At 43.8% G+C, this 17,449-nt stretch overlaps 1 protein-coding gene across 1 annotated transcript in view; it reads left to right on the top strand.

The window, feature by feature from the left end:
* The first annotated feature begins 1,045 nt into the window (after positions 1–1,045).
* The window catches only part of LOC126456035 (uncharacterized), a 329,352-nt gene continuing 312,948 nt past the window's right edge, over positions 1,046–17,449 (top strand). The window contains exons 1-2 of the mRNA XM_050091791.1: positions 1,046–1,089; positions 12,531–12,701. Coding sequence (XP_049947748.1) covers positions 1,046–1,089; positions 12,531–12,701 — 215 coding nt within the window. The remainder of the gene's footprint in view (positions 1,090–12,530; positions 12,702–17,449) is intronic.

A 17,449-nucleotide genomic window follows, 5' to 3' on the forward strand; every position in this document is an offset into this window, starting at 1 on the left:
CAAGATTCATATGCGTGGGAACAGAATTTCGATATCCTAAACTTCCCGGAAATATCGGAGGTGAACACTTCAGCTGAATCACCCTGTCTGTATACGTGCTAGCTTATTTTGGGCCTCTCATTCAGTATATCCTTTCACGTCTGATTCGCTTCTTATATGTACTGCGAACCAATCGATTTAAGTACGTTAGTGTTTTCTCTCTCTCTCTCTCTCTCTTTTTTTTTTTTTTTTTGTATTACTGCTTTTGAGTATACTGCTTTCAGTTTCTGTATTGTATAGCTACTTGTAATCTCAGAACATATTGCCGTATAGCTTATCTGAAATATATCATTGCTATGGTTTATAATATTGTCCAAAAGTATCTACTAGTATTTTTTCTGGTTTCAAGACCTGAACGTCAGCTGAACGTCAAACTGTGTTTAGTAAAAGGTCAAAAGAAACAAATGGCTTGTTGCATATTTATGTTCAGTTAAACTGCATATAATTAGGACGAAAAATTCCCTTGAAGTGTAACTTTAATATACAAACGAAACTATAAAGAATTAGGATTCGAACCACCATCTAACGTCCAATTGTTTTCGATTCTTGAGCTCACTGTTACAGTTGATTTATACTGAATGCCGAAATACGCATTACATTCTCAGCACATGCATATGAATAAATTCACTGAATACTCGGCTGATGAGTACCGCTCTCAGGAATGAAAGGTTGGTAAATGACGATTACCTCATCTGCTTCTCGATGTTTCAGCTCGGGGTCTACGTTGACTTGCCAATATCTGCTGTTACAGATGATGTGCAGTTGGCTTTTTACATTCTTTCATTATTATAGAATGTGTGTGTAGTACATTGCTCTCTCTCGACGGAGATTCGTAATATGGTTTGGAATGATCTTGGAAGGAGGGCGATACGCTAAAGCTTAAGTAGGGCTACGCAGAAGACACGCACGAGATATGGAGAGTCAAATTACAATTTTGGCGTAATCAGTTTCTTTTCACAACGTTCTGTGCAGTGTTGTCGTGACTTTGTGTGCTCCTACACTCCAAATGCATGAAGCAGACGTGTCTGTAATTGACTGTGGAACTGACTGGTATGTTTTCAAAACGAAGAAATAAAAAATGTCTTCAGATGTCAGTTGTTAATAGTGTCTACTTTTCCCGTTGACGTTGCACTGTCAACCATCCTTCCTGTTATCTATTTTAAGGATGATGTCCATAGACCTTTTACATTGTCTCGTTCTACTCCTAACCAATGCAACCAATTCGCTATCGAAGTTCATTTTAATTTCGAAAATAAATTGGATAGTGACTATAGGAATATATTTTGAGCTAGTAAAATTTATTATAATATAGCGAAATATATCCAGTGTTTAATTTGTGTGCTACGTATACGAGACTTACAGTGGTACTTCCGTTATGCGGTAGGAGTTTAAAAAACATTTTCATTTGATTTTCATAAAATTCTGACAATGTATCTGGTAAGTAATTATTGTTATATGGTTTAACTTGCTGTAACTCTGCGGTTAGAAAAATTTACTACTAACTTAGATACAAAAGTGGGCGGTAGGTAAAAAAGATTGACTAGCCCTGGTCTAGAGAGCGTCCAGCGCGGCGGCGAAGAACACAGGATTGAAGAGGCAGAGCTCAAACGCTTCATCGTGTGTCAACAAAAGGATAACAACTTTTTCACTGATATTTCTACGTGACATGCTACAGGTACTGACAGTCCAGCCGTACTGTCAAGTGTACGATTGGTGTTACGGTGCGTAAGTTATGTATAAACAATTGCGTTTGTAGTTAATGGAAGTTGTATTTATTTAATGCTTGTTGTGTCACTTGTAAAAGTTGACAAGATCGTTGGTATAAGCAACGTGACTGCTCCGTGAATTTTAAGCCTATGCTTGAAGAATCCACGGTCATGGAATTTATGATTTTTACGAAAAAGCAGTGTGAATAATCGTCAGCAATGTATCAACAGTTAATTTATCAGAAACAGTTACATTATTCTTTTGTGTCTTCGGTGTCTTTGTGTCATGGTCATAATTCCACAGATCACTTTAGTGGAATCTCATCTCTGATTATTAAGACTTACAGTGCGTTCACCCTTTGCTTCAGTCACCGAGTAACTTTTTGGGTCTTTTTTCCTTTGCTGCAGACGTGACTTAGGTTGTTCCAGCCTTTGACTATATACATACACTTCATTTCTGTAGTCTGAATTGGGCGCTGTCGTTGACAGCCAAGGATCAAATTTCGATCTCGTACAGAGTTGATACGGCTGCCGTTATCTTGCGTAATTTGATACATATCTCCATGCTACAGTTAATATCTTAAATTTGCCACATATCACTGAGAAAGTACGCAAGCGATTCATGACATCTCCCCCGCAGCCATGTGGGACAATTCATCCACGAGAATTAATATGATAGTGTGTTCAAAACAAAGTTCGTCTCAGAATAATTTTGCTCACACACGATTTCAGTTTTGCTCTCTGATAAATTTATGTTGCACAACAGTCGTAATGAATCCTGTGACTGTATTCCAAGAGAGGTGGTGACAACATTCTTTAGTTTGGTACATCGGTATAATTTTAGGAACTGTCGTGTAGGTAAAAATTCAGTAAACCTACGAACAGTTTGGTTAGTGTGTAACACTTTGATCTGATCAGATTGGTTATAAACATTCTCAATAAACTACAGACGCCTTCTAAAGACACTGAAATAATACTGTAAGCGATCGTAATAATTGCTTTGTGAGCTTTAAAAGGGAGTAGTGATCGAATGCAGAAGCCTTAATACTCGAACAAGATAAAGGTGATTTGAATTCTACGATTATAAGCCAACCCATGCGTTTACGCGTGTGTACGCGGATAATTTTACTGTCAAGGCAATTTCCGCGATTGTAATCCTTAGTAAAATGTGCGAAGTTTCAGGAGTTATGCTCTGTTTGACATTATTATTGCGTGCTTCTGCTATTCCTCGGTCAAGTATCTGTCTGTATATCATTGTGAGATATATTTGTTTGGGACATTTGTGTCTGAGCAGTGAGAACATCTGACTGACAACATGGAGGCATAGTTCTCTTAGTTCCCTAGGCGCAAGGAAGCTCACAGAATAAAATTTCATATACACCTTAAAAGCCCACAGTAGTCGCTGTGGCCCGCTTCAGACGGTGTAGACCGTAGATAGTGTGCCCGTAAGAAGCTACACGGCTAGCGTAAGTCACGGCAGTGAAGGGGCGTGTATATAGAATCAGCACAGTAACGGAACCTGTGGATTTGCTGAGACAGCAGTGCGCACTGTACGACTTGTATACAACAAATAGGGTACCACTCGCGCCCATGTAACATCACTAAGAACTGTGGTCGTAAAAAAATTCTAACCGACCGGACCCGAAGGCTTAGTTTCACGCCTTGTCAGTCAGAATCATTTCAGACCTTACAAGAATTTCTCCCTTCCGTGAAGGCACATACTCAGTAGATCAAACAACAAGGAAACTATACAGCAGCTGACTGAACACGTCTAGTGTGTTCCGACGAGTCACAACTTTGCCTCAGTTCAATAGTTCAGGCTGGAGAGGGTTCTACGCTGTCTTTTCGTCTTGAATTCACTCATCCGAATTGCCGTTTATATGGTCAAAAAAGTTTATTCAAACAGTCTCTGTGGGCAAGTGTTCCCCTTCCTTTACGTATTCACGATAAGAATGCTATGGCCACACACCATTTTCCAAGAAAACAGCAAATTTTAAAAGGCTTCACGCATACGTTCCTGGTACAACGAACACTCAGGCATTCTAACGCAACTCGACCGGCCCGCTAAATAAATCACCCAAATTAATCCCAGAGAACATAGAACTGTTGGGACAGAGGCTGTAACGTAGCAATCAGTATTCCAGCGATCTGGTGGTATTCCCGCGATTTGGTAGCTCGACGGGATCTGATCATGAATGAGTGGCTTCTTTTGCATATGGTATTTCTGAAGGATTTGTGGACACTCTTAATCGCCGAACGGATGCCTTTATCTACGCTACTGGCAGTGTTAGACAGCAGTAGCGTGATGTGCTCTGGGACTGACTAATTTTTCGTCCTCGAAACCAGTCCGCTCAACATTTACCCGTCCCATAAGGTCTTAGGCGAAAGATCATATAGTCATCGACCGGCAAGCCCAAAGTCTTTGACTAACGGCGACTAACGGTTGGGTTTACAATGCCAGTGGCTATAGCCCTAGAGGGAAATGGCGGAGAGGGGAGGGGGGGGGGGGGGCTCGAATTCCAGTCACGCAAACAGCCCCAACCAGTTCTTATTTCCTTGCATCCTTATCTGGAAGATGAAGTAAAGTCTTACACGTTACTCTCCCTTCTGTTCTGCCCGCGAGGCTACCCTTCTCTCGGTAACAAAATTTCCGTGCGGCCTGAGGAATGAGAAAGAATAGGAGACAGAGTTTCACATCAGGTCTCGAGGCAAACATGGATATCAGAGCGTTGAGTACTGATTGTGGAGACTATAGGTTGTGGTGGAGCAGCAACTAGCCCAATTTAATGTGCAAAATAAAACTAGTCTGTCACTATTGTCGACTGTGAGTCGTCTTTGCAACTTACGTAATGAAAGATAGACTATTTCACTGTTACACTAAACTGCTGTAATATGGGAATATCGAGAACTGTTGCCACTACTTGCGTTTCCGAATTGTAATACACAGCTGAACAGCTATACGTATTAAACATTAGCTTTCTCCAATCCTGTGGCTGTTGTTCGTAATTAACTGTAATCGGGGCTGGTTCAAGCCTGGGTTATTACTGCTTGTTACCAATAACGTAATAAACAAAATATTTACAAAAATCTACCCTTCCAAAAAACAAATAATTGGCTGTACATTTAAGCACTGAAAATCACTGCAGCACTTTTGTGGAAAACTTGATCATTTAGCACATGTCCTTGAAACGCGGATTTACAACGCCGTATTTCATACAATTTAATCAATTGAACCTTCCAATACCGGCCGTCAGGCTTAATGGTGTGGCGCGTAACTTCATACATGCGTAGGCAAAATGAGAACTGAGTAGTGGAAATATTGTTGTGTCTTTTTGTATACTAGTTTTGGTGTCATTCTGATCTGTAGCGTAGTCCGTAGCCTAGTCTAGGTTGAAGTGAGACAGTTTGGTTGTGAATTGGCAAAGCGCTATCGAAACCTTCAATTAATTCGAAATTCATCCCTCAAAATACAGTAATAAAGATAAAAAAAGAAACGTACTTATTCACATGTTCGTGTCGGCTCGAACACACTTTAATTAGGCTTCACAGTCACACAAACCGATATACATCTTACAATAAGTGTATCATAACAATCTCGTAATTTAATTTCGACATTTAGCATTTTTTCCCTAGCAGTCCCTATCCATGAATCGACGTTAGAGCAAGGCTGCTTCCAAAAAAAATATTAATTGCCTTAGTTCTGATAAGCATGGTCTTGTGTTTTACAAAAGTGGATTAGTTCCTGGAGCTGCCGCACAACGTTGTAAGCTATATATAGTCGTCATTTCGTGTTCCCTCCGAGGTAAAAATTTTGCTTATTCTGCTCGCTATGCTTATTTAGCATTGCAGATCGGTATGACGTCAGACGTGCTCGTAAAACAAAGTGTCTGAATTCTGCTCTGCATAACTGACAAGCTGCATTAAAATAAGCGTAGGCTGTTCACATAGCACAAATACGTTTCATCAGCTATTTTAATACGCACTCTGCATCAGCACGAGCTGAAAGAATAAAATAAAATAAAATCTTCACAGAAATAGATAAAAGCAAACACAGTACATCGAAAAGAATCTACTCTGGTCCACAAATATTGAAAGTGCTCATCACAGAACTAGATAATTACTAGTAGTGCATAATGGTACAGCCGCTCAAAGAGAACTCAGCGTTTTTTTGCTTCTTCCTGCGCTTGCAAATTGTATAGGTGCACTTATTCAGTTAGTTACACTTTCACAGCCTACCTTCGTCATGACTAACTTTTTCCCATTATTTGCTTCTCACTTTTGCAGGTGAGTGTTTCTTCATGGGCTTCCTTGTTGTGGAAATGTATTCTACTACATGTCATGTTAATCAGTGTATGGCCTTGTTTGCTTGTTTCTGCTAGTGTTGGTTCTTGGTCAGAATCTATGTTACGGCAATTTACATTTGCAGAATCAGAAGCTGAGTGAGAAATTAACGAACAACTCAGTGAAAATTCTGCTTCCACACTGTAATTACTACGGCAAGTGTTTCCGTTCTCATGATAGCACCCTTCATCCTCTGTTACGACTTCCCTCTACTCATAACACTCTTATAACACACTCAGCAACTTGTCATCAATTAGTGTTTTCTTCTGCGCATGCCTTTTTCCGTTTAGTATGGCCCGCTGACAGTGGTGCAGTCGCTATTGCAAAAAATGGATGTCACAAACTGCTACGGAAAAGAAAACTGAAAATTAGGATAGTTACGCTAGGACACATATTGGCTCTGCCCGATTGCTGAAGATTCAGTGTTGTTGCTGGAGGCTTCGTTAGCTGCTTGTCTAAGCACGTAAACATAGCTACAAAACTAGACGGAAAGAAGTACATCGTTCAGAAACTCAGTGCGCCCATTGTTAAGCGACAGCGGTGCATGTTTGTAGCTAATGCTGACCCTTATTGAATATTATAAGCGTTATCTGCAGCGAAGGTTTTGATCACCATTATTTTAGGTTTTGCTTCTTTAGATATCAAGACGCTGTATGGTGAAGGCACGTGACGTGCAGTTCTTTTCTCATATAAAGCTGTCTCGATCAGGAACTAAATTAGCTATCTCGATCAGGAACTAAATTCTTAAATTATAGCACACAACGCAAAAGGTGCTTGCATTAGACGCAGTACCATCTGCAAGTTTTTGGTGCTTATGTTATCATCGTTATTCATTTCTGGCAGTTGGTGATCCGTACCGATCTGCTTGTATGCCTAGACCAAGCTAAGTATGCACTTGATGATGAGGGCAGCACCGTAGCTTTTCGCACTTCGGAGTGAAATTGATGTAGACTTTCGTTTACCTACAATGAATGAAAAAATATTGAGAGTATAAAATGTTACATCCCCTGTTATTCTACTGTACTTTCTAGGGATCAGCGCTGTAAAAGATTCGCCACCAAACCCAAAAGATCGTCACGCTATCACTATTTCAGCTGCTGTTTTATAACACGTAGTATTCGTTGATTGACCACCTGTAGCACTTTAATCTGTTATTTTACACATGCTATTTAAAGATTTATCCTCTATCTGTCGTTGTAGCGTAGAGGACTTGGCATTGTTTACAGCTATTGCCGCAGTTAGCAGTACAGTAATTCTTCAATGTTCGCGTTACTACGCAGATGTACGTCGACTATCCAAAACGGATGCCAGTAGTTCAAAATGGCTCTGAGCACCATGGGACTCAACATCTTAGCCAGTAGTTCCTGGCGCTGTCTACGGACTAGTGATAGCTACGCTAAGACAGATACTGGCTCTGCCCGGTTGCTGAAGGTTCGGTGTTGTCATACGAGCTGTTTGAGCGACAAGTCTCAGAATTAGGGAGAACAGGTAATCCTGCGCCACTGCGTGGCTTCAGCTAACAATCAGATGTAACGACCAAGAACTGCATAGGAAAATCGCCATTTTGAGCATTTTCTACATTTAAACAAATGGATAATGTGGAACTTACTCCGCCACTCCCATTTGATAGTCCTCCATGTAGACAGTTCTTTGGTGATACTAATTGGTTGGGGGAAACTAGTCTAACGGCATAAAATGATTGATTTAATTTCATGAATTGTTTGTTAATAATCCGGCCGGTCTGTATTACTACCAATGGGTTCGGAAATTTGTAGGCAGGTCGAATCTGTGGCTGAAATTATCAAGTCCATTTTATTTTACTATCTTAATTTGTGATGTGGACTGGCTGGTACAGCCGTTGTAGCCGAGCTGTGAACCTTTTAAGTCCTCAAAAAGTCTCTACGTCACAACTTCACCGTAGGAAGGGTTACCAGCACAACAAATTTCCTGCCAAACTGGATTATACCACAGCGACGTCATTCGAGCGGTCTGCCGCTATTATAGCACACAAAACATTCAATATCTGCTTCTAGCGGTGTCCCGAGGTAATACAGCACTATCTGATTACCGCTATTTGCAAATTATGACTCGTCCAGCTGGGAGTAGTGTGTCAAACGAGCAGTCCTACCCACACGATGCCTGTGGTCACGTGATATCCACGGCGAACAATACAACACCCTCCACGAAACAAACCCACACGCACACACACACACACACACACACACACAGCACTGAGAGGATTGTAGACTATGGCCAGGTAAACACCACACAGGAGCAGCTACCCGTCTGGCGCCTCTCAGTCCCGTGCGGCAGCCTCCAGATGGCGCTAACTAACGCGGATCTCTTCCTGCTTCTGCGCCATTTCTTCCACCACGTCGTTTATGTCCGCCGATAGTGTGGACAGCCATACTGGAGGACATAGGAATCCTTCCGCCAACAGGCTCAAAACACTACATGTTGCAGACACTCAAAGAGTTCTACACCAGCAGTTAGATAGTTACCCTTAGTGCCTTGTAATACAATACTCTGCTCACTACCTACTGATGTAGCAGTTGCTGCTTACCGAGAGCTACGGCCAGTACCAGAGTCTCTGCGTAATTACGAGGGGTGTGCAATAAGTAATGCAACAAGTTTCTTTTCTCAGACAACTTCAGTTGAAAATATACGAAATTACTTGTGGGACAGCGTGGAATATTCCCACTTGGTCCCCTATACTTTCATTAAGTTCCGATAGGTGGCAGCGCTGTTTATAGTCCTCGACTCCTGCAATGTTGGAACATGTGGACTTTCGCATTGGAGGTGACTGACGGATACACACGAACCTCTCCATAACAACGCAAGGCCTCACAGAATCCTGCACACCCGAGAGGAGCTCACAAAACCTCAGTGGACTGTTCTTCCTCATCCACCCTTCAGCTCGGATCTCGTACCTTTCGACTTCCATCTGTTTGGCCCAGTGAAGGATACACTCCACAGTCAGCAATACGTGGATGATGGGAGGGTTATTAATGCAGCAAGACGTCGGCTCTGACGTCGACCAGTAGATTGGGACCAGCAGGCATACAAGCCCTCGCAGTAAGGTGACGAAAGCCAATCGTTTGGAGCGGAGATGTTGTTGAAAAATAGGGTTTTGTAGCCAAAAGAGTGGGTAATAATATGGTGTATCGGAATCCTGAATAAAACCAAGCCGCTTTCAAATAAAACTGTGTTGCTTTACTTACTGAACGGTTCTTGTACATTCAGTTAAACTACCAAGAAACAACAAAATTAATTACATGTCTTTGCATGAAGTTTAGGACATCATGTGCCGCGCATCAGATTGTACCAAAGTTAAGTACATTTTGTAACACACTCTTAATAAATGTTATTTGTTATTTCTTATTGTCTTGCCAGATCTTTGTTGTAGTATCACTATCAGACAAGTGTGCAGTAATCACAGTGTGCAACGACCACCGAAACGAACAGTATGCAAAAATTTTCCTGCTACCGTGGATATTTGGACTGAGTAAAGAGTAGCATTTAGTTACTACATCCACAAGCAGTTTTGTGACGCCTTGTGATCGTCATACAATGGTCCAGCCCTAAAGTTTCTATTTCGGCGATGGGTTGTTCTGCATAGGGAGGCGCTACATTATTGGCGCACAGTGAGGGCTGTGTTAATTTTGCCAATAACGAAAACCGATAATCCGATCCCAAACAAGCATACAGACTAGGCCATCATTGCCACTACAACATACACAGGTAAATAACATTCACCCGACGTCTACCAGCAACACGTCCAGGCACCTCATTACCTCTTTATGCACCGCGACTCCACAGTCTCTACTACTTCGTTCAACTGCCCAAAAATTCATTTACAGGATGTTTGCATCACTCTAAACGTTATCAGTGGCTTGCGGGCAGCCGAGTGCAGTATCATCTGAACGGATCCTTCTCCCACTGGCCTTTTGAGCCGAGCTGTGACGCAACTTCTTTGCAATAACCGACAAGGATCCTTGACTATATTATCGTACTGTACACTTGATACTTACGGCGATCACTTTTGAAATAATAAACAGTTTACTCACTTTTTCCATCTGTCCCGTTTTCATTTGAGTGCCCCTTATAAATCGTCTTGCACTCGTGAACATCAATCTGGCTTCTTCAAGAGCCGTTCGAGAATATTTTACGGTATGAATCTATACAATTAAAGTAAGGAAAAGTATCACTTTTTTATTTTCAACGTTCTTGTGTCTGACAGCAGTAATGAAAGGAAGTGAGCGTTTGGCGTCATTTGCCCAGAGGCCTCTTGCAGGGCAGGTCCGGCCGCCTTGGTGCAGGTCTTATTACATTCGACGCCATATTGCGCAACCTGCGCGCCCGATTGGGATGAAATAATGATTAAGACAGCAGAACAGCCAGTCCCGGAGCGGAGAAAATCCCCGACCCACTCGGGAATCGAACCCGGGCCCTGTAGGACGGCAGTCCGTCACGCTGACCACTCAGCTATCGGGGCGAACACAACATTAATGTTACAAGTAAAGACTTATTTAAGAATTTTCAGCGTTTTAATTGTACTTGGTATGGTGCTCGCAGCTGCATCTCTTACAACGCCCCCAGCATGCTGTTAACGTGCTTGTAGGTCAGGGGCCGATAAAATGGGGAATGATACACATATTCTAATTACTTAGTTTTATTTGCACATCAGAAGTTAGATAATTAACTGTTTAAGGGAAAATGATATTCAAATAGTCTCGTTGTTGAATAATTCTTCTTACGGAATAATGGGAACCAGTTCAAATTTCTCAATAACATAAAATAATGGCAATCTGTGCGAACACAAACCTGATTAATATAACATGAGGATCGGGGGGGAACTGAGGATAAATTGTGTAAGTACCGGGTGACTGTCGTGAAACTGGTTAGTATAGGACAGAACTATTGAAGGTAATTCTTAGATTTATTGACGGTAATACGTTAGAGCTATTGTGAATTTTGAAAGCAATTAAGCAGTGGGTTGACGGGCGGCATCATTGTGTTGCAGATAAGGCGCGCCTACGCGCTGCCAGGGCTGCTTAGGCTATGCAGCAAAACTTTCGCCAGGAAGCCCTTAAACATCCTTCGTAGAGCAACTTGAATGTCATTTTGCTTTAAATTCTTAGTTATCTAAATTTCATATGCAAATCAATACAAGTAATTAGAATGCGTGCACAAGCAAAGCTAGTCTTCCAGAGTGAGGCTCTGAGATTGTAAAATTATAAGTTGACTTGAAATTTCCTAAACCTCATGTGGCAGCGCCTCGGCCTCACCGTAGGGTAGCTGTCGGCTCACAGCCATTTGCAAAGCTACATTTGATTTGCTGTTTGCGGTGCCATCGACGAAACGTCATTAATATACACGAGGGTAAGACAAGGACTGTAAGACTGAACCATTGGTCACAGATGCTTCAAATGGCTCTGAGCACTATGTGATTTAACATCTGAGGTTATCAGTCCCCTAGACTCAGACCTACTTAAAACTCGCCGGCCGGAGTGGCCGAGCGGTTCTAGGCGCTACAGTTTGGAACCGCGCGACCGCTACGGTCGCAGGTTCGAATCCTGCCTCGGGCATGGATGTGTATGATGTCCTTAGGTTAGTTATGTTTAAGTAGTTCTAAGTTCTAGGGGACTGATGACCTCAGAAGTTAAGTCCCGTAGTGCTCAGAGCCATTTTGAACCTACTTAAACCTATCTAACCTAAGGACATCACACACATCCATGCCCGAGGCAGGATTCGAACCTGCGACCGTAGCAGCCGCGTGGTTCCGGACTGAAGCGCCTCGGTCACAGGCATAGGTAATTACCTCCTAGACGGATGACGATTGATACCTTAATTCGTGAGTTTGTCTTGTTGAAACTTTTTATTTCTTTACAGTGACGTCACTACTGACTTTTGGAATATTTATGTACCCTACAACTTTTCGTACGGAATGCTCGACTTCATGTTCCTACTGAACACGCTCACCTAGCATGGTGGGCAGTGGTAAGGCACTGGACACTCAAGAACAGCATTATAAATGTCCGTCCACGTTTAGGTTTCCCAGGGTTTGCGTAAATTGCTTGTGGAAAAACACGAAATGCTTTCTTTGAAAAAGAAAAGGCCGGTTTCCTTCCCCAATCCGAGCGGCTGCCCTTTCTCTAATAACTTCGTTGTTCCTTCCGCACTTTCCCCACTTAGTTTAACAGGAAATTCGTCGATGGTGGCACGCGTTGCCCCCGCGTTTACACACTCTCGAATGAGTAGTGCGCGTTTGGCCAGCCACTAACTCGAGACGTGGTAATAGTGTAGTGGAGAGTGGCGCATCTTGCTGTCGGCTAGCACAGCTATCGAAGGAGGAAATGTGGAGGAGGGCGGTCTCTGACCCGGCCCCGGCCCCGCCCCCGCCCAGAGCCGCTCCCGCGCCGGTAACCGGCGTGCGGCCGTCAGGTTGATCGATAGCGGAAGACGGGGAGGCGGCGGCGGCGGCGGCGGCGGCGGCACAGTGGCTGGCGGCCAGCGGCCAGCGGCGCGGCTAAATATAGACGCAGCCAGCCAGCGCCGGCGCCTCCCACACCCGCCGGCCGCGCTCGACTCCCGCCAACGCAAGCATCACCTGCCGTTTGTTTCGTTCCCTCCTCTGTCGGTGTGCTGTCCCAAAACGTTTGTTGCGACATACTCGGAGGGTTGTGGCGCGTGTAGTGCAACAGAGAATGTGCGGCGCTTAAAAGTTGTGTCGGAAATTTGTTGTTGTTGTTGTTTTTTGGGGGAAGGAGACCAAACAGCGAGGTCATCGGTCTCATCGGATTAGGGAAGGACGGGGAAGGAAGTCGGCCGTGCCCTTTGAAAGGAACGATCCCGGCATTTGCCTGGCGTGATTTAGGGAAATCACGGAAAACCTAAATCAGGATGGCCGAACGCGGGATTGAACCGTTGTCCTCCCGAATGCGAGTCCAGTGTTCGGAAATTTGTAATTGGTTTGTGTGTGGTTCGTGAATCACTAGAAAAGGCAAGAAACCTGTACCCAAAATCTTCTCTCTTCAGTATTGTCACTTGACTCCTGTAATCCCGTGACTTGAAAATGTTCAAATGTGTGTGAAATACTATGGGACTTAAGTGCTAAGGTTATCAGCCCCTAAGCTTACACACTACTTAACCTAAATTATTCTAAGGACAAACACGCACACCCATGCCCAAGAGAGGAATCGAACCTCCGCCGGGACCAGCCACACAGTCCGTGACTCCAGCGCCTAAGACCGCTCGGCTAATCCTGCGCGGCTCGTGACTAGACAAAGACAAAGTTTCCACCTCAAACTGTCCTAAAGAAAAGGTGCTAAATCGGGGATCATATGCTCAAACAGCAGCCTAGACGGAATTTCTGCTAAGTGTTGTTTGGCTCTCCGTGACTATCAAACGAGACGTCTTTTTTTTTTTTTTTTCTTTATTGAGTTTGGATTCCCCCCCACCGGAAGGGGGCGGGCTGGCAGCAGATTAGTATGCCGCTCTTCAGCCTGCAGAATTTGTTTTAAAAAGATGAAGATAATAAAAAATAAATACAGGCGATAAAATCGGAGACTTAAATGGTAACATGGCGGATAATCGTGGAACTTAAAACATAGAACAAAGGGTTGATGATGCTAATAAAATACATATGAAGTAGACAGGTAAAATAATAGACAGATAATTAAAAAACACGGCAACATTCTGGCTTCTGTTCGCAAGAGATATAAAATTCACACACAGCTACAGCATGATTTCTGTTCTTATCACTTTGGAAAGACGAACAACAATGAACAATCACGTGAACACTGCATTACAAAGTTGGCACAAATATGACATACCACAGCCGATGGCAGACGGGAGGAACCTGGACAGATGATGGGAAAAGAAAAGGGCGGGGGAGGAGAGGAGAAACGAAGGGGGGGAGGGGGAAAGGAGCCGATGGAGGACGAGGTTCCATAAGAGGGGAGGGGGGAGGGTGCTAGGCAGACGCGATAGGGAGTGGGGAAAGGCAGAGTATGGGAATACAAAAGGACTCGGAGGGGGGGGGAGGGAGAAGGGAGACAGGGAGAGGGTACGCAGGGAGAGAACAATAGATTTTTTTTCCTTTATTGTTATTTCACACCTTACATAAGGTGGGCTGGCGGCAGCACAGTACGCTGCTCTTCAGCCAAAGGTTTTACAAAAGAAAAACAATGGAGACACAGAATATACAGAACATTGTGGGAGACAAAAAACAGTAGACACAGTAACGAAAAAACATGAAGCTGTTCACACGCAAAGACAACAAAAGAATCGGTTAGCACTGAACACGGACACTGATGATGGAGACAACACATGAACGATGGAGCGTGGGCGGCGAAAACACTGAGGCACATACATGACGGCACACACACTAAACCGACGGCGATGATCTCCGGCGCGCGAATGTCCACTTAACGTGTGCAAGTACGGGGACCTGCCAAAAGGGGAAGAAGGTGGTGGGGAGGGAGAGGGGAGAGCAGAGATGCCAAGGGGAAGGGAGATGGGGGGAGGAATGAAGGTATGGGGGGTAGGAGAAGCCCAGGGGAGGAGGGGGGAGGAAGGGAGGAGGGAGGGAAGGGAGAGAGAAGGGAGAGAGGGTGCCCTGAGGAAAAAACACAGGAAGTGCGAGGGGAGGATCAAAATTGATAGGAGGGGTAGATGGAGGGTAGGCGGGCATCATCAGGGAGGGGGAGCTGGCGGAAGGACCTTGGGAGAGGGTAAGGAGAGTCGACAGATGGAGAGCAGGTGGGATGTGGAAATACAGTTGTGGCAGCGGGTGGGTGTGGGAGAGAATGTGACAGACAAGCGAGTGAGGAGGATCTAGTTTATGGGAGGTGTAGAGGATCCATATCCATTCGAGGAAAAGGAGGAGGTGGGGGAACGGAATAAGGTCGTACAGGATCCGCGTGGGGGAGGGGAGACGGATGCGTTAGGCGAGGCGAAGAGCTTGGCGTTCGAGGATTTGAAGGGATTTGTAAAAGGTAGGATGGGTGGAGATCCAGGCATGGTGGGCATAGCAGAGAATAGGGCGGATGAGGGATTGATAGGTGTAGAGGATGGTGGAGGGGTCCAGACCCCAGGTACGGCCAGAAAGGAGCTTGAGGAGACGAAGTCGGGAGCGTGCCTTGGCTTTGATTGTCCAGAGATGGGGGTCCAGGAGAGATGACGGCCAAGGGTGACGCCAAGGTACTTAAGGGTGGGGGTGAGGGTGATAGGACGGCCATAGATGGTGACATGGAAATCGAGGAGTCTGAAGGAATGGGTGGTTTCGCCTACAATGATCGCCTGGAACAATAGGAAAGCCTCGGTTATTTTATATGACAAAATACATGTTCCTCTCAGCAACAGATAAAATGAGACATTACGCGACGTAGACTGCACGACACCTATTAAAATTGTTATTTTTCTGATTAGTAATAAATCATACAAGCTATGTGTTATAAAAATGACAAGCAAGATCGGTATTCTGAATGTTCGGAAATTCCCGTTACAAATTTCTAGGGCTTGTACGAAGGGCGTTTGAAAAGTCCGTGCAAAGTTCGAGAGATGGCACCACCGGCGCATATCGAGGTCATCTTTTAGTTTGTAGCATCTTTGGAAAGAACGCACACCAAGTTTCAGCCATATTGGTCTACTTCTTTGTGTTTGGCATTCGTGTGATTCAAGGAATTCGAGTGATTGTCAGAAAATGGACGAAAAAGAATTTCGTTTGGTGATTAAACATTACTTTATGAAAGGTAAAGCGCCTCAGAAGACTAAAGAAAAGCTTGATGAATATTATGGTGAATCTGCACCTTCAATTAGAACAGTTTATAAATGGTTTCAAAATTTTCGGAGTGGCCATATGGGCACAAGTGATGCTGAACGTTCTGGACACCCTGTGGAGGTTACGACTCCAGAAATCATTGATAAAATCCATGATATGGTGATGGATGACAGAAGAGTTAAGGTGCGTGAGATTGTTAGTGCTGTGGGCATCTCGAATGAACAGGCACATTATATTTTGCATAAAGATTTGGACACGAGAAAGCTATCCGCAAGATGGGTTCCGCAATTGCTCACGCTTGACCAAAAACGGAATCGTGTGAAGTGTTGCAAGAATGATTTACAGTTGTTCAGGAAGAATCCGCGGTACTTTAAGCGTCGTTTCGTCACTGTAGATGAAACATGGATACATTACTATACTCCTGAGACCAAAGAACAATCTAAACTATTGGGAGAATCTGCACTAAAAGAGGCGAAGACCATTCCTTCGGCCGGAAAGGTTTTGGCGACTGTCTTTTGGGATTCGCAAGGGATAATCCTCGCCGACTATCTGGAAAAGGGTAAAACTATTACAGGTGCATATTATACATCGTTACTGGATCGCTTGAAAAACGAGCTGCAAGAAAAACGCCGGTGATTGGACCGAAAAAGTCCTTTTCCATCACGACAATGCACCAGCACACACCTCAGCAGTTGTGGTCGCAAAATTAATGGAAATAGGATTCCAACTCGTTTCACATCCTCCCTATTCTCCAGACCTGGCTCCCTTGGACTACTGATTGTTCCCCAATTTGAAGAAATGGCTGGCGGGACAAAGATTTTATTCAAACGAGGAGGTGATTGCAGCAACTAATATCTATTTTGCAGACTTGGACAATTCCTATTATTCGGAAGGGATCAAGAAATTAGAACAGTGTTGGACAAAGTGTATAAGTCTAAAATGAGGCCATGTCGAAAAATAAAAAAGGTTTACCCAAATCAGGTAAGTAGTTTTTATTTTTGCACCGACATTTCAAACGCCCCTCGTAGAGGGGAATGAGTGCATAAAATTTTGAACAGGAACTCATATCCGGAAACATAATTCAACGGCGCTACAGAGCGTCAAAGTTAGAAGCGCTGGCAGCTGTAAATGTTTGTATAAAATAAAGGGTGATTCTGTGATGATGTTACAGATTTTCTAGTATGATTAAGAAGGATAAATGTTTCAGGTTGAGGTAAGGGTTCTCAGTACCGGAAACTAACGAGTCGAAAGCTATAAGCGAAAATAGCTTTGATACTCTAACAGTGGAATACATGTACCGGTACTGTTGTTGCTAAGATTGTATGATAGGCAGCTTCCAGAGAAGATGTGTTCCTCACTAGCGAAGATAAGCAAGTGTTCATAGCTCCTCAGGTATGCACTTTAGACTTCGCGTTTACTGGACATTTTTGCCTCGTTTTCGTCCACACTACCACCATTGACAGTTGTTTACAGTAAATTCTTAGCAACAACTGTACCGGTACATGCATTCCACTGTCAGATACATCGACTCGTTCGTTTCCGAACCAGGGATCTTTACCTCGTTTGTATCGTCATCACG

The sequence above is a fragment of the Schistocerca serialis genome, chromosome 2, assembly GCF_023864345.2.
Source record: "Schistocerca serialis cubense isolate TAMUIC-IGC-003099 chromosome 2, iqSchSeri2.2, whole genome shotgun sequence".
NCBI lineage: Eukaryota > Metazoa > Arthropoda > Insecta > Orthoptera > Acrididae > Schistocerca > Schistocerca serialis.